This window comes from Nansenia antarctica, assembly GCF_963989245.1.
Source record: "Nansenia antarctica genome assembly, chromosome: 10".
Taxonomy (NCBI): Eukaryota; Metazoa; Chordata; class Actinopteri; order Argentiniformes; family Microstomatidae; genus Nansenia; species Nansenia antarctica.
Genome location: NC_137680.1, coordinates 16,947,026 through 16,966,184, shown reverse-complemented (window position 1 = coordinate 16,966,184; position 19,159 = coordinate 16,947,026). Strand labels below are relative to the sequence as shown.

Sequence of the window (19,159 nt, the reverse complement as noted above, 5' to 3'; positions counted from 1 at the left end):
CCATCCTCTTTTCATAAAAAAAGGTTATTTGTGGCAACAATCTTCTCAGTATTACAGTAAAAACACATTGTTTAGAATTTTCTGGTTACAGTTTTGTTGTTTAGTAGGCAGGTATTAATCTTTGCAGGTCAGCACAACTTGTTTTGTTCTGGGGTAGTGCATTCATATGTTTGTTATTACTACAAGCTGAAAACGTCACCACCAATCATACGATCTCGTCAACGCTAGTCTGACAAATCAGATGCCATTCTTCATCACTGTTTCGAGACAGTGACAGTATTTGCAGAGGATAGCAGTGACGTGAACGAGATTACGTCAGGAACCCAGGAAACCATGGATTAACAGTGAAATCCAGACAGGACCTAACCGCGAGAAGGATGACACAGAAATAGAGTCACAGCTAAGCAGCAATAACCTACACAGCATGTGGAAGGGTCTACGCACGGTCTCTGACTTCAAAGAGCCCCAGCTGTACAACCATCACCTCTTACTCTCTACCAGATGAGCTGAACAGCTTCTATGCCCACTTTGAACTGCACCACACAAACCTCCTAGACAGAGTCCACACCCCAGACGACACAGCAAGCGCTCCGATCATCGCCGATGAAGACGTGGCCGGATGGAATTCCAGGGTGCTTAAAGCGTGCGCAGGACAGCTGACTGGTGTCTTCACTACCGTATTCAACCTCTCCCTCTCCACGGGCATAGTGCCTCGTGCTTCAAGTCATCTGCCATCATCCCAGTACCGAAAAAGGGTAAGGGTAACATACATGCCTAAACGACTGACGCCTTGTTGCTCTCACCCCCATAGTGAAAAATATCTTCAAGGTCCTGATCTGCAGAATGCTGCCACCCTCCCTCGACCCTCACCAATTTGCCACAGAGAAAACAGATCGACAGACGACGCCATTGGCACGCCACTCCACTCAGCCCTCACCCACCTTGACAACTCCTATGTCAGGATGCTGTTCATAGACTACAGTTCAGCATTCAACACCAAAGTACTTCCAGACTCAACAGCAAGCTCAGGCACCTAGGCATCGACCCCAGCCTATGCAACTGGATCCTGGACTTCCTGTTGGACCATAAACAAGTGGTGAAGATGGGCTCTAAGAGCCCCGCCCTTCTGACCATCAGCACAGGAGCCCCTCAAGGCTGTGTACTAAGCCTCCTCCTCTACTCCCTGTATACCCACGACTGCCTGGCCACTCACAGCTCCAACACGGTAGTCAAGTCCAACACGAGGCAGCTGCACTGCCAGGACACTGAGGAACCAGCACAAGCTGGCTGAGCCGAGGGCCAAGACCAGCAGGCTGAGGAACTCAACCCTGCATACTGCAGTTAGACTGTACAATGACTATATCTAGACTCACACATAATACAGCATGGCTACCATGACTGCTACCTGCCCTTGCTTTGCCGCCTTGAAATATTTTTAAACTTTAAAATTGTTGTGTAATTGTTGTGCTGCTAATATTGTGTGTCATATCTATGTAAGTTCTGCAGTTTTTCAGTGGGGCCTTGGCTCCACTGCTAGCATGAATTAATAAAATCAAATCAAATCAAATCAAATCAAATCAAGTTCGCCGACGACAAGACAGTGATTGGCCTGAACACCGATAGCGACAAGACGACCTACAGAAGTGAGGTCGACCGCCTGGCTCAGTACAGCCAGGTCAATAACCTCGCTCTCAATGCCGACAAGACCAAGGAGCTGGTGGTGGACTTCAGGAAAAAGAGGCAGGCACAAGACCCCATCACCATCAACGGGTCTGCTGTGGAGAAGGTCAGCAGAATCAAGTTACCCATCAACGACCTCACATGCAATGAACACACATGAAAAGGTATACTTTTATACCTAAGATGTAATAAAAGCGAAGAGAATACATTCTGATTCTCATTCTCATTCTCATTAACAAAATTCTCACATTTTCCAAGTCTTCATTCCTCAAGTCCTGAACCGGTTTATCTTTCCAGAGGTGCATAGGAAATCAGACATACCAGATGGTGGGGGGAATTAGGTGAACTAATGGATGTGCTAACTCCTCTGTGTTGAAGTTGAGCAGAGTGCAGCAGGGGGCTCTCTAAATAGTCCAGTCAATCTGTGGTTTAACCCAGGGGAAATTGCAATAGTAATCATTCAAGTTTTTTTGTGATCCCTAGGGACAACCAAATAACATATTAAAAGTCTTAGTCTTAATATTTATTGGATCAAGGTAAATTCAGGGGTCGAAAATGTGGGTTTTTGTGCCAGGCGCAACACAGCCAGTTAATAGGATAAAAAAATTAACTAATAGATATCACCATGAAACTTCCCCAGTTAATCACTTACATTAAGACTACTATTTTTTGTATTACAAGTTTTCTGAAATATTATGTTTAAATATGCAAATTAGGCATTATCTAAAGAAATATGTGCTAATTTGCATAACATTCAAGATCAGAAATCTGAACATTGGATAAAGCCAGGTTAAAAATTCTTGTTTCATCTTGTTGTCATATTAGAGTCAAGGTCCTCTATAAGAGGGAATTTGGATAACTCTTTTTATCACTCCATAAATCTAAAAATGCTGTCAACAGCCATAAAAAGTAAGCTTTGCCATGTTTTTAGGAGTAAATGTTACATAAGTCAGGCTATGAATGATATATTAACAAACCCCTCTATAGCAGACCTCGGAATGTAGATAGGAATACAACTGGAAAGTTTGGTGTATGTAAGTGCTACTGAAGTGGAGATTTCTGGCTCAGAGTATGAGAAAAAACTATTTTTGAGAAAACGGCCATTACCCACAATTATATTTTTTTTTTATTGTATTCAAACAAAGTCAATCAAATTAGTTTATAACACATTTATTATCATTGACATTTCGGAACATAGAGAAATGTTAATGTTTTTCTATGAACCATGTTGCATATCATATACAGATTAAACACTTCAATGAGAAATAAACCACATAAACCTATAAACCTATTACAACTTTATAAATACAATATTAAAAAAATTAGACCAAGCTTGAAATATGCCTTTACTGTAGTCCTACATGTAACCTTCACTCCATGTCCTCATCCCAATGTTGTGCCGACATATTCGCGCACACACCTCTGCATTCTGAACAGGCTACAGAGCAATCAAGTCCTTGACGACGGCATTTCCGGCGCATAGTGCCACAACCTGACTTGCAATTACAGCGCACAAGCTCCAACAAGTATTGAGGAGCAGGGTCCTGGTCAGAATGGACGGGAATGAGGCATGAGTCTTGGATCCTCCAGCCCCATTCCTCTGGTGGTAGCGAGTTTCCCATCCATTCCTGAACCTGATGGTACACTCTGAAGCTGTGAAGCATGGCAGACGACGATGTTGGCGGCAAGTTGCGAGGGTGGATAGCCGTTTTGCTGTCAGTCACTTTAGTATAAAAACTTTTCAGCCTGAGGTCATTGAGAGAATCCATTTCTGCTCCTTTGTAGATTAGTATCATTGCCCTTTCCCCTGCAGCAGCAATGTCATCCTTGGTAGCAGATTGTTTCTGAAAAATGCTGGCCTGTACTCTGAATGAGTCGCTTTCTCTAACCAGACCCAGAGATACCCCTTTCCCAACCCCAAAGAGTCTGGATGTTGTATCACAGCCAAGCATGGCATGCGCGAATAAGATGTTGTTGCTAACGTCTTCACCCAACACATCTCTTGCTTGCCCAATGTTCAAAAACCTGTAACTTGATGAAGACGACTTCTTGGGCTCAGACATGAAGTACAGTTCTCCTTGCTGATAATGGTGTAACAGAAGAATGAGGAGGTCGGTGTCGTCTCCAACAAGGACAGTTCGATGTTTCAATGCTGCTGTCACTGCAGTTTGAACTATGAGCACATCGGCGTCTCCCTGAGCATTGTGAATGTCAAACCCTGCAAGTGTTAGTCCCTCCCCCAACAGGTTTATGAAACGTTGTTTGTTCTCATTGTTTGACAGAAATTCCTGTTTTTTCAACCTCAGTGACATGGTTGACGTGAATGAAACCTTCCGGCCAGTGTTTGTGTTCCTCCTTTTATGGGCACCATCCTTTGTAGATGGCTGGTTGCTGTACCCATCAAACACAATCACCACTGATTGCCCATAATGTTTTCGAACATAACCTATGTACGTTTCCACTATTGCTCCATATGTTTTTCCTATCTCCCAGGGTAGTCGGTGGAGGAGGGCCCCTCCATCTAAAACGTACAGAATGTCTCTTTCTGGCACATCATCATGAGGGACTGCGTTCCATATTGCTTTTGCAATTTGGGGTTTGTTCGCTGGGAGAAACACTGTTTTCGTTTCGAAGAGCGCAGGTGGATACCCGCAGAGTTCATACTTGAAGGCTTCAGCTAACTTGTCTGCCTGTGTCCCAGCAATCACTAGTCTCTGAAACAAGAGCTGCGAATCAATATGGACAACTTCTTCTTTGTTCAGTTTGACTGTGGATTTGGAATCCATGGTGACTGCATGTGCTTTCCTCTTGAAGGTATATTCTGTCACCTTTTTCCCTACCATGTCCTTTAAGACCCTTCTACCAACTTCTTTTGAATGGTCCACATTCACCGCATTATGGGCTGTCACACCAGTGATTAGGTGCTGAAGGTGTTCATACCCGGCAAACAGATTTTGTGACTCCAACAATTGAAGTATTTTGATAGTGTCAGCGTTGTCTCGTGCCTGTCTTGATGCAGAAAGGTCCTTGTGCTGTTCACTAGTTTCATAGTTTACCCCTGTCACTTCTTTCATGGCATTGTTGATTTCAGATGTTGCAGGGTTGGAAAGAACCCACACCAAACGTTGTGTTTCAGACATACCCCTTCCCCGTGTCAGTCCTCCGGTTGATTTCATACTTCGCATGAGGGCTTGTTCTATTACAAGGTCGGGGAATAGTCCGGGCCAGTATTCATTTGATCTACGAACAACTTGCAGACCATCTTCCTGAAATCGTTTGTAAACTTGGGGATGTGTGTCTTCTAGTTGGCGCATTTTCTGGAGGTATATGGTCAATGATTTTACATACAAGTTATGTCCGGAGGCAGCCATGAATGGCATCATGTCTGTCAGGGTATCAAGGTGCTGATCCCAATTTCCAGTTCTCTCCGATCCAATGAATGCACGGACTAGGTCGATCATCTCCATGTACTGTAGCCAGAGTGCTGCTGTCCGGTCATCTACCATGGTTCTCTTCTCTGCCTCCAAACGCTGAGCTATGATCTGGAGAAGTGCACTTGCATTTGTCCTGGTTGCAGTGGCAGCCATAACACTGTCATACAGATCTGAGGCTTCTGCTAGTTCTTCTGGTACTTTGGCATGGTCTGTGGATTCTCCATCTGGCTGATCAGAAACTGTTTCCTCACTGTCATCACCAACAGTACCATCTTGAGTCAACTCTGACACATCCTCTGAGTCCACAGCATAGTTTGCTTTGTTTGGGACAGGCAGTTTGACATGAAAAGTTTTCGCTGCCAGTAGGGTGTTCAGTGCTCCATCAACCAGGAAATGACCTCGTATGGCCCTGGCAACTGCTTTTCCTTCGAGCATTTTGGGCACCGTATTTGGTGTGTACACTAATTCAAGGATTTCTTCCAAGCCAGAGCCTGACATCAAATGGCCAACTGCGCCAAGGAAACTCATGAGCACATGGAACCCACCAAGTCGGAGAACGATAGATTTCAATGGACTGCCAGGTGCTTCACTTTCAATAATTGTCATCGCTTTCCACCATAGTGGTTGATCAAAGGTTAGAATTGGAGTGACCTGGTAGCGAGCTGCGTGATCATGAACGAACTGCAGAGTGGAATGAATGCAAGTCAGATCTCCTGGATCCATGTCAATCATGGGTAGGAAGATGACTGACGACTGACCAGGATGATCTCCAGTGTTGAGCATTTTCATCATCCCGGACCATCCAGGCCTTGAGCATTTGCCGAGCAGCAAGGACAGCTTCCAGAGTCTATCAGCAGGCGTCTCTCTATCGTCTTCAGAGTGCTCTTCACATTCCCTGTAGGTAAGATTCTTGAGGCCCCCAGACTTCTGTACATATGGAACAATGTTAATGCGTCCGACATCTGTTAGGTCCTTTGCTGTCACCTTGATACGTGGAATGATGGAAGCTTGTTCAATTTTGGGGGTGATGCATGCAATAATTCCCATGCCATGGAACGTTCCATGGCCATCAATTGTTCGGATATTATGGTCAGCATTATCAGCAACATATTGTATGAAGTGCCCAGGTGTGAGTCCACGTACCTCAAGTTTCTCAGCTACTACTAATGTGTTTTATTGTATTGAGTGGTAGAATTAAAGAAATGTCTAATCCTTTGTTTGAACTAGGCTACTTACCAGTGACAGCTGTACACACACTGTGGCTAGCTAGCAAACGTCAGCTAACCGCTAGCGAAGAGTAACCTGTAATTCAATGCAGCAAAAATGACGATTGATGACAATTATAAATGTGTTTTATTGTATTGAGTGGTAGAATTAAAGAAATGTCTAACATCTTTGTTTGAACTACTTACCAATGACAGGCTGGGAGTGGTGTTTTCATTGTGTAATTTTATTGAAATTACGTCATTCACTTCATTAATCAATGATGCATCAAGTTGTGTGTTATATATTGTATTCACAGGATGGGGGGGGGGGGGGGGGGGCGTGACACATGATGAGGAACATTTGTGATGAAAGCCAGTCTAGCGCTAAACCAGTCGCAGAAAATGAGAGTGAAACTTATTCTGTCAACAATATTTGGTTTCGTTTTTTCTATCTCATAACACGCAACTTTAAGTTGTAAAATTTATTTTCATAAATATGTAGTTATGTGTTTTTAGCATGTTGATGTTCTCTCAGTATGTTGTGATCTTATAAAAATGCAGTTAGACGTTCGTAGCGATGTAACACTGTTAGCAGCGTTTGTTGTGGTTTCATCAGTGACTTTTCTCCCATTCTGTGTTTGAGGTGCACCAACATTCAAATACTCGTGTCGTCTTCAATTTCTGTCCGATTTCAATGTGAGACACATCATTTGAAAGCTTACAATCTGTATTTTCAGAATATGTAAAAAACTGAAAGTGTATGTTGGCAACTGATTGATGAAAACATTGTCTGGCGTCACATTTGGCAAATAAGTGGGTGTTGGGGTAGTTGTACCCCTAATACAGGTATAAGACTTAAGAATATCCTCTGAAAAAGTGTTTTATTGGAAAGATTGACCCCCAAAACATAGGAAAAGACACCAAATATGTTGGATAGGTATACATAGGCCCTCCAATATTAACACCATTTTACCCAGATGGCGTCACTCTAAAACATTGTTTAACCTCTTTTGACCTTGAAAAAAGTATGATCCAATAAATTAATTAATTAAGACTTTTAGTATATGATGCAGGAGGGTATTAGGAACAATAAAAACTATGAAACATTACTATTGCAATTTCTCCTGGGTTGGGCCTTTTTTTGAGTTAGATTGACTGGACTAAAACGTGAACTGTCCCTCTGTGAACTGTCAACCCTCCCCCTCTCCACCTCCAACTGCCTGTCCCCCCCTTCTCACACACACACACACACACACACAGGCACACACACACACACACACACACACACACACACACACACATACCGGACCTCTCCATCTGCTCCAACACTGCTGAGTAAGTGAACAGGAGTGGAAGCTCTTCTGGCTCGCCTTTTGGGTCTTAATCCCCTTTGGAATTTCATGGTGATTGGAAATTCTATTTTAAAAAATGACACAAAACTATAGGGCTAGGTACAGTATATCCTATTATTCAACATTCCACAGTACTAACTGCAGCAGACACCCTGTTTTATGGAAATAAATGAAACATTGATATTCTTCACTGCTTCACTGACAATGACGATGATGATGATGATGATGATGATGATGTGACGCATTGCATTGACCAGAGTATAGCACTTCTCACCAGGTCTCATCTTTATCTCCCATCTATCTTTATCTTCCACCAATGTGTATCACCCACCTGGGTGTCATATAGTAGAGATGGGAAGAGAGAGTCATTTATACCAATTTCAATGAGAGGTTAGATAGCCATGATAGTGTGAGGGCCCAGGAGTGGATTTTTACCCAGGACACCTGGGTTAATAACCTCCCTACTCTTGTGTTAAGTGTAAAGGGATTTTTAGTGACTACAGAGAGCCAGGAGATTTCTAGTCTCCATGCTTGGACATCCATCCATGTCCAAATGCAGACCATTTCCAGTCCTACAGCACTTCAAAATAGTATGTCATCACTAAATCTGGACAAAGTACTAAAATTATGCAATTTCATGTCTTTTATAGAAAGTACAAGTTTTTCTATTTGATTATACATAGATCGCCTTGTGCCTACATTTCTGTTCATTTGAGGTTCAACTCTAACCCCAACCGCAAACATGCATATGTATTTCCTATTCATTGTTATTGTGACTGTGGCGGTGTGAAGCTAGTGAGATGATTGTGTCATGCATGAGCTAAGTGGATTGGAATATGCATGTGTATAAAGGAGAGTCAGAGAGAGAGGGACAGAGAGAGAGAGAGAGAGGGAGAGAGAGAGAGAAAGGACATGAAGAGATGGAATCTCATTTGAGCTCCTGTCACTCCTCCATCAGAGGGGAGAAAGAAAAACAGATTTGACTCTCAGTGGGTTTATACTGACAAATGTGTCTCTTATCATTTTCGTCATTCAAGTTTAAAAGCATCTCTATTTAGCAGAAAGACGAATAACCTTTACCTTTTTCAGAGGGCCGTACTAGTCAGGTTGCCCTGCGTAGGCGGGTTGCCCTGCATTACTTAAAAAAGTAAAAGTAATGTATTCAAGATAGGTCAGCTTGCTATGTAGCTCTACTGTAAAAAATAGAAATCTCAAGATCTGCCTCTCCATATTGAAGTGTGTGTATTTGAAGTCATAACAACACTAGAGCTCCAATTATGGCCTCCTTATTTCCATTATAATTGCATTTGTGGATCACAGATGACCCATGAAGTGATTCAGTCTTTTCCACTGTAACACGTTATTATTGTCCTCCACGGTGAAATCAGGGAGGGCCCTTCTGTCCGTTTTTATGTGACACGCTTTATCTCAGACGCCACTGGGAAAAACCCGATGATGCGTTTCGCTGTAGAGAATGTTTAGGAGTTTGGAGGGGATGCCGAGTCATCTTGTGATGGTGCAGTTAAAGTGACAAACGTCATAATATGGTGTATAGAGAAGAGAGCACCGCAGACCGCACCTTTTTGGCCAGTTGACTGTTTTCAAATAATACAGTCAAATGGTAATGGAAATGGAAATAAATAAAATAAGCACTACAAGCTCCGGTAACTTTTCAGCCTTCCTCAAATCCATGGGCTGTCTTCAAATAAACACAGAGCTGTTCAGCTCATATATTTCAATAATTGTCACCAATTCACACATTGGTGCTACATCATTCATTGGGAACAACATGTTTATTGTACACATCTTATTTGTTCTATCCCTGTAGATTAACCATTGAACATGAATAACTACTTTTCCTCTGTTGTGTTTACAAGTTGCCTGGGTGTGATGTGGATTCAGTATTTCTGCATGCATGCCAGGTCTCCTGTGGGAAAGCATGTGCACATAAACACAGCCACTCCGTCAAACCTCTTCCTTCAAAGGCTACGGAGTCATTAGTTATACAGGGAAATAAGTTGCTCATCCCCAGAGAAATCTCAGCCAACTATCTAATTTACTTTTTACACATAATTCATACCACTGAGTTTAGGGGCAAGTTTGCCTCTGTTGGAGAACTACTAGGTGATGTCCCTGTGCTGTAGTAAAACAGTAAAATGTTATTTATCTTTTTACTGCACACAGCAGTCGGTAAGTCCATGCTAGACTCTGCATGATATTACAGTATTTTCCAATAACCTTCTCGGTTACAGTACTACAGGGTCTGTGATACACCAATAGTCAATCACAATTATAAAATACTGGATTTCTGTTGCGTCTCCACAGCCAGCTTTTCAGATTTCTCAGGGTTTCATTTGATCTGGGCTAGCTCCCTTGTGACAGGTCATGCTTGGAATTGCTTCTGGTCGTGGTGAATATATACACATTTCCAAGAATGAAGTACTGCATGATGAAATGTTTCTTTAAACATATTCCTAGATTCATTCTTAAACTGTGTCACTTTACATGACGACTTCCAATACGCCGAAGGCCACTGAGTCAGAACTGTTATAATTACAGCAAATGCCTCCACTACTTTGGATCAGAGGCATGACCAATACTCGGGTCATGGCTTCTCTTCTTTTGAATGGGAAATGAGTTTGCAGAGCTACTCCTTCTTATCTGTGCCTCCCCACTCCTACCCTTCTGATGTGGGAATAGTTCATATGTGTGGATGTTTTAAGGCTCGCGTACATGACCATTTAGCCTTTGGCTTGGTGAAACATTTAATCTGAGGCTGATGTGTTCTGCAGTTTTGAAAATGGCATTATCATGAAGAATTTATCATGCCCTGTACGCGTTAGTACAGTAGATGATGACCGCTTGATTTGCTGGTTATTTTGCTTGATGCAGATCTTTTTTCAATCCCGCAGTGGGTATGAATATAAAATGAGCGTTCTCTTCCTCTAAACAGCTGTTGCAAGGGGTTTGTAGACATTTAGATTTAGCTTTGATGTGTACATCCACACCGCATGAAACCACCAGTTGATTTTTTAAAACAAATCAATATCAATATTTTACCACATATTTTATTGTTCATCTAACCCTATGGCGGTTTGTTTATCATCTGTGGACAGAGATCATACTGTACCAAATACTATACTATACTACATACTATACCACATACTATACTACATACTATACTACATACTATACTACATACTATACTACATACTATACTACATACTATACTACATACTATACCACATACTATACTACATACTATACTACATACTATACTACATACTATACTACATACTATACCACATACTATACTACATACTATACTACATACTATACTACATACTATACCACATACTATACTACATACTATACTACATACTATACTACATACTATACTACATACTATACCACATACTATACTACATACTATACCCCATACTATACTACATACTATACTACATACTATACTACATACTATACTACATACTATACTACATACTATACTACATACTATACTACATACTATACTACATACTATACCACATACTATACTACATACTATACTACATACTATACCACATACTATACACTATATTACATACTATACCACATACTATACTACATACTATACTACATACTATACCCCATACTATACTACATACTATACTACATACTATACTACATACTATACCACATACTATACTACATACTATACTACATACTATACCACATACTATACACTATACTACATACTATACCACATACTATACTACATACTATACTACATACTATACCCCATACTATACTACATACTATACTACATACTATACTACATACTATACCACATACTATACTACATACTATACTACATACTATACTACATACTATACTACATACTATACCACATACTATACCACATACTATACTACATACTATACTACATACTATACCACATACTATACTACATACTATACTACATACTATACCACATACTATACTACATACTATACTACATACTATACTACATACTATACTACATACTATACTACATACTATACTACATACTATACTACATACTATACTACATACTATACCACATACTATACACTATACTACATACTATACCACATACTATACTACATACTATACTACATACTATACCACATACTATACACTATACTACATACTATACCACATACTATACTACATACTATACTACATACTATACTACATACTATACCACATACTATACTACATACTATACTACATACTATACCACATACTATACTACATACTATACTACATACTATACCCCATACTATACTACATACTATACTACATACTATACTACATACTATACCACATACTATACCACATACTATACTACATACTATACTACATACTATACTACATACTATACCACATACTATACTACATACTATACTACATACTATACTACATACTATACCACATACTATACTACATACTATACCACATACTATACACTATACTACATACTATACCACATACTATACTACATACTATACTACATACTATACTACATACTATACTACATACTATACTACATACTATACCACATACTATACTACATACTATACCCCATACTATACTACATACTATACCACATACTATACCACATACTATACTACATACTATACTACATACTATACTACATACTATACCACATACTATACTACATACTATACTACATACTATACCCCATACTATACTACATACTATACTACATACTATACCACATACTATACCACATACTATACCACATACTATACTACATACTATACTACATACTATACCACATACTATACTACATACTATACTACATACTATACTACATACTATACTACATACTATACTACATACTATACTACATACTATACTACATACTATACTACATACTATACCACATACTATACTACATACTATACTACATACTATACTACATACTATACTACATACTATACTACATACTATACTACATACTATACCACATACTATACTACATACTATACTACATACTATACTACATACTATACCACATACTATACCACATACTATACCCCATACTATACCACATACTATACCACATACTATACTACATACTATACTACATACTATACTACATACTATACCACATACTATACTACATACTATACTACATACTATACTACATACTATACTACATACTATACTACATACTATACTACATACTATACCCCATACTATACTACATACTATACTACATACTATACCACATACTATACCACATACTATACCACATACTATACTATATACTATACTACATACTATACCACATACTATACTACATACTATACCACATACTATACCCCATACTATACCACATACTATACCACATACTATACTACATACTATACTACATACTATACTACATACTATACCACATACTATACTACATACTATACTACATACTATACTACATACTATACTACATACTATACTACATACTATACTACATACTATACCCCATACTATACTACATACTATACTACATACTATACTACATACTATACTACATACTATACCCCATACTATACTACATACTATACCACATACTATACTACATACTATACTACATACTATACCCCATACTATACTACATACTATACTACATACTATACTACATACTATACTACATACTGAATCACATACTATACCATACTGTTGCATGCCTTCTGCTATGATGTCATGCCTGAATCTACCTTTAACAATAGAAATGTATTACTGCATTCAATATGTACTATCAACCAAATTGGACATGATTGCTGGGGAGGGGCAATTGTAAGTTGTTGAAAGCATGACTTAACACAATTCTGTCTCTGCCAGGAAAAAAACAAACAAACGTACTGATCAGTTTTCAACATTTGAAAACATTTAATGTGTTCTTACACACATGGACAGTAGTTTCTTCCAAGAGAAAATGTGATGTGAGTCTGCCAGGAAAATAATTAGCTGAAAACCAGATGGTACCCAAACAAATTATAAATACACTTGACTGCATATGGTCTCTATCAAACTGGTTGACAGAAGGAGTTCCATTATAATGCAAAGGCATTAGAATCTGTTTCTGTGATTTGATTTAAGGAGATATTATTAGATAAATCACAGTGCGTTGATATTCAGCCCACTCAAAACTGCAGTATATCATTATATATTTCTAAACCTTTTATGATTATTGATGTATTGTTTCATATAGAGTAGAAGCATATACAGGCAGGGATTCCCATTGGGATTCAAAAGGTGTGGGAGCCTTAAATAACATTTCTGCGACAGATGTGCGTGTAGGCGCCAGCTTTTCTTTCTTCACTCTCCATCTTCAGATATGACTGTGGAATTGAAATATCAACGCTTATCAAACAGATAAACATTCAATCTTGTTCAAAATCAATTTCAGATGGCTGCTTGTCTTTGACTGTGTACAGTGTAAAAGCAAATTCAATTAGTGGAACATGCTAGCTACATCTTTATTTAGCCAGCTAACTTGAGTCCAGAATACCTAATCACTTGAGTTAGGCACAGATGAGTTAGAAACATACTTTGAGCAAAACATAAAAATGTCCATGACTAAAAGTCTGTATAAACGTAGCTACAGATAGCAGAGACAGATGAATGAATGAATGAATGAATGGTCTTTATTGTCATTAATACAGTACAGGTACCATACAACGAAATTTAGGAGGGGGGGCTCCCCTGGTGCTTGGAAAAAAGACTAAAAACAAGAGAGCCCAGGGTAAAATAAAAAAGAGAAAAGAACTGGTTGACATAAATAAAGGCTATGTACACTATCTACTATACTATACTACTATACTATACAATAAAACCCTGTGCTGTACACTATGCTATGCTATAAATATCCTAACTTTTTCCTATATCTGAACCTTATGTACACATGGGTTGTCATATTGCACATAATATTTGTTGCACATTCATGTGTCGCAGTTAGCAGGTTTAGAATGTTCACAGTTGTATTACAATATTGCACTTGTGTTTACAATCTAGTAGCTGCCATCAAATTGTCTAGATTGTCCAGGGCCTAGAACCTAGGTCTTTGCTGTGTTCAGGGCCTGAATGGCCCTAGGGTAGAAGCTGAGCTTCAGTCTGTTTGTCCGTGCGAACATGGTCCTGAACCGCCTGCCTGAGCGCAGCCGAACAAAGTGTTCGTTCCCAGGGTGGGATGGGTCCCTGGAGATCTTGGAGGCCTTCCTGAGGCAGCGTGTGTTGTACAGCTCTTCCAGAGAGGGGAGGGGGGCGCCGATGATCTTCTGGGCCGATCTCACGACTCTCTGTAGCGCTTTCCTCTCTGCGGCTGTGCAGCTGGAGAACCACACGCAGATGCAGTAGGTGAGGATGCTCTCCACTGTGCAGCGGTAGAAGGTCATCAGCAGCTCCTGTCCGATGTGGTCTTTCCTGAGGACTCAGGAGATGGGGGCAGCTGTGGCTCAGGAGGTAGAGCTGGCATCTAATGATCACAAAGTTGGCGGTTCGATCCCTGGCTCCACGCGTCGAGGCGTCCTTGGGCATCAGTCTGTCCGTTTTTATGTGACACGCTTTATCTCAGACGCCACTGGGAAAAACCCGATGATGCGTCTCGCTGTAGAGAATGTTTAGGAGTTTGGAGGGAATGCCCCGGGCCGATGTAAAAGTTGGATGGGGGGCGCATTATAAATAAAATTAACAATTAACAATTAACAAAAAAGACACTGACCCCCAAATTGCTCCCAATGAGCGGGCCGGCGTCTTGCATGGTAGCTTGCCGCCATTGGTGTGTGAATGTGTGTGTGAATGAGAGTGAATGAGAGCTTTGGAATAAGGCGCTCTATAAGTGCCGTCCATTTACCAGATAGTGACATATTGATCTAGTTCACACCTCACGGACATAGCTACTAGTAGACTGACACATCGTTGTCGTTTGACTTGTTGCGCTCGCTCTACACCTGCTCTGGCCCAATTGAACCCCTGTATACAGGTACACTACATTGACCAGGTATCATTGCACCAGAGGCTACAAACATGTTAGATATATTATTTTATCCTTTTGGCCTCTTGTCATCTTGCATTCGCTCGTTTTGTGTACAGGATCTGATCTATATCCATGGGTTGCTGCAGCCACTGCGCGAAAGTTGAGTGTGTGCAGGTTGGGTCACATGAGCCAAAGAAAATACAGCCCTGTTTTATCCATAATGTTAAACTGTTAAATGCTGTACAATGTGCCATAGCTCAGCTCCGGCTGACTCTCCCAGTTGAACCCCTGTATACAGGTACAGTACATTGACCATGTATCATTGCACCAGGGGCTCCAAACATGTTAGATATTATTTTCCTTTTGGTCATCCAATATTCTCTCTTTCCTCTTCCTCTCCCAGAGTTGAGAAGCAGCTCCTGTGGAAACCCAGGTGTTCCACCTAAAGGGATTCTGAACGGCACACAGTTCAACGTAGGGGATAAGATCCGCTACAGGTGTGTGACAGGATACGTCCTGGACGGACACTCACACCTCACCTGTGTCACTAACACAGGAAACAATGCCGTGTGGGACTTCCCAGTACCAATATGTCGAGGTGAGTGTGTGACTTTAACATGATACTGTTAACATACTGTGAACTCTATGGTGCCTGGGGATTTGAGTGGATGACAGGCTCTCTGTTAAAGTGCACATCATGAACCTATTAAAGAAACTAAAGGTCAGGCTGGGTTTTTATTATCGAAATAACGCCTGCCTCAACTTAGCAGCTAGGAAAACACTTGTTCAGGCTACATTCTTAAGTGTTCTAGACTATGGGGGACATTATATACACGCACGCATGCTGCCTCCTCTATACTTTGCTGCCTAGACACTGTATATCATATCTCTTTACATTTCATATCCAATTCATTATCCCGTACACATCACTGTGACCTGGTCTCCTGGCCTTCATTAAGCCTAAGGAGACAGACTGCATCACTGGTAGAAAAGCCATACTGGGCAAACTACCCAATGCAATCTCATATCACTCACCAACAGCTGTTGTGATTTACGTTCCACTAGAAGATGGTTGCTCTACCAGGTACCCAGGTCACGCTTGGAACTTGGCGAAGCAGCTTTTTCTTATTTTGCGCCCTGGTCATGGAATAACCTCCAGAACACACTAAAGCTTAATAACATTGTTTCCCTGAGAGAGTTCAAATCTCTGATTGGAAATTGTTATTCTCAAGGGGAATAAAAATAAATGGTTAAATAAAAATAAAAATATGGTCTCACATGTGATATTGACTCTTGCAGGGGAGGCTGGTGGAGGTAGAACTCAGAGGACGGCTCGCCGCTCATTGTAATGCTTGGAATGCTTTGCCTAGGTGGACTGTGGCAATAGACCTTGAGATTTTGAATTGAAAGAATATTCAATGAGATTGAAAGGCTTTTCTGTTCATGAAGATAGAGGCTTTTCTGTTGGCGATATTCTGCTGCACTGGGGACACCTTTTCACTGTATTGTGTAATCTTACAGGAGCAAATTGAGCTAGTCAGAACCATTTATTGGTAGGATGTGATTCAATTATTTTTCATTTATTTCTTCTCATACATAATAACACTTCATTTCACCATAATCGTCTCCTTAAAAGTCCAAGATACAATACCACACCGTCACTACTCATTTCTTCATCTCTCATTTCGTCTAGAAGTATACGCTGCCTGCTCCCCCTGCTCAGGCTCATAGAAGCACATACTGTCAGACGCAACAGAGCACCGCAAGAGAGATAACTTACAGCACTGTTCATTTATAATTCATCACTTATTCTACATTAATTATAATAATATATAACCTCTAACATCGTCTGAAGTAATTCTCATTTACAGTACCAACTTCAAAATAGTTTCTTCATGGTAAATGTGTGTACTTGTAGTGCTCAGAGATGCCTATAACCCCAGGCATTCGATCACATATGTTTGTCTCTCTTTAGAAAAGTAAAGACATTCATTTGTCTTTGATGGTGCCCCAGAGGTAGGCAGACACAACCACAGACCTATGTACAATCTCACCCTGTGATCTTAATACACTGAAATCCAGCTGAGTGCTCACACAGAGGTGGCTGAGCAATTTTCGGAATGGCAAATTGGTGCAACATATGCCAGTAAATTGGCAGCTTTGGAAGTGGTAAAAAAGCTGCAGATTGAGGGTTCCTCTTGAGTGTAAACCTCAATAGCCCCTGCACATCCCTTTCCAGGCCAATACAGTGCTTGGGCCACTCTCCTCCTTTGGAGCAGACCAGGCACCTCTGAATGGGCAGATGGTCCTTTGATCTTATATCCTCAGAGAACCTGCCCATTCTCTTGATGTGGGACTGCTCCCAAAAGCATTCCCTCGCTGGCCACACACTCTCTCCCAGTCCTCTCTCCCAGTCCACTCCAGCAAATCTCTGGGATATCTTGGAAGGTCGTGGGGGGCGGGGGGGGGGGGGGGGGGGGGGGGATTAACTGGCATTTGAATGGGTGTGCACTGCAGTCCCCAACCTCTTTTGATTCCTTCTATTCAAGATGGTCTGGACATTCATTAGCCTGACAAGAGCACGTAGGACCGTAAGAATATAGTGTATTGATACACTGTCATTGCTCCTGCCAACCCCTGTCTCTGGATCTGAAGAATTAGCTTCCAAAACCCTGCCTGCTCATTTAGCTTGTTTCCGGAATGTCTACATCAGACCTTCAGTGTCCTCAGTGCCCTTCTCTTCTCCCAATTAATGTTGTAGCACATATGAATATTCAAACGACATATTCAGGTTTGACTTAAAAAGGTAGTGGTCATCAAGGTAATTCACATTCACGTACTTCTTTTGATAATCCATGAAAACCCTTTACTGAGGGGACAGTCGATTTCAATGCATTTATTCATATTTTGTATGACTGAATATATCGAAAAGGTGCAGTAACAATGCAGTTAGATATGCCTCAGATATCTGTGTTGAAGGAATTAGGGTCATTAGTGAGAGGCTTACACAATGACTCAATATAGCACAGGCTTTTACAAAGGATCTTTGAGGTAGAAAAGTAGACATGGGTTTTCAATATTCTGTCCTTAAGAGTAGAACGAGAAGTGTTGTATCTCTGATCAAAGTCAAGAAGGGGGAGAAATTTAATCCCTTCTCAAGTAGTATTAGATAACTGATGCTAAGAATGCAAATTAGGTCTGTTAAAGCAGCTATAATCCCCAGCACCATCTTCTTTTTTCTTACTACCCAGTGATCACATTAGTGTGGAAAAATCACATCCTTCTCATGCTCTAATCCATACATGCACCATGAAGTGATTCATAAAGGGTCCCTTATGTTGAATTCCCTTCTATTTCCCTACTTGTACATTGAGCCTTTCAAATGTTGGACTATACAGTACCTTTAAAATGTTCCTTATGTTCACTTCCCCTCTAATTGCCTCAAAA

At 40.5% G+C, this 19,159-nt stretch overlaps 1 protein-coding gene across 1 annotated transcript in view; it reads left to right on the top strand.

The window, feature by feature from the left end:
- LOC308166452 (CUB and sushi domain-containing protein 3-like) overlaps window positions 1–19,159 on the top strand; it is a gene marked incomplete at both ends in the record, with an annotated part of 120,500 nt that overhangs the window by 15,178 nt on the left and 86,163 nt on the right. The window contains one exon of the mRNA XM_080540763.1: window positions 16,116–16,310. Within this exon, the coding sequence (XP_080396889.1) occupies window positions 16,116–16,310 (195 nt within the window). The remainder of the gene's footprint in view (window positions 1–16,115; window positions 16,311–19,159) is intronic.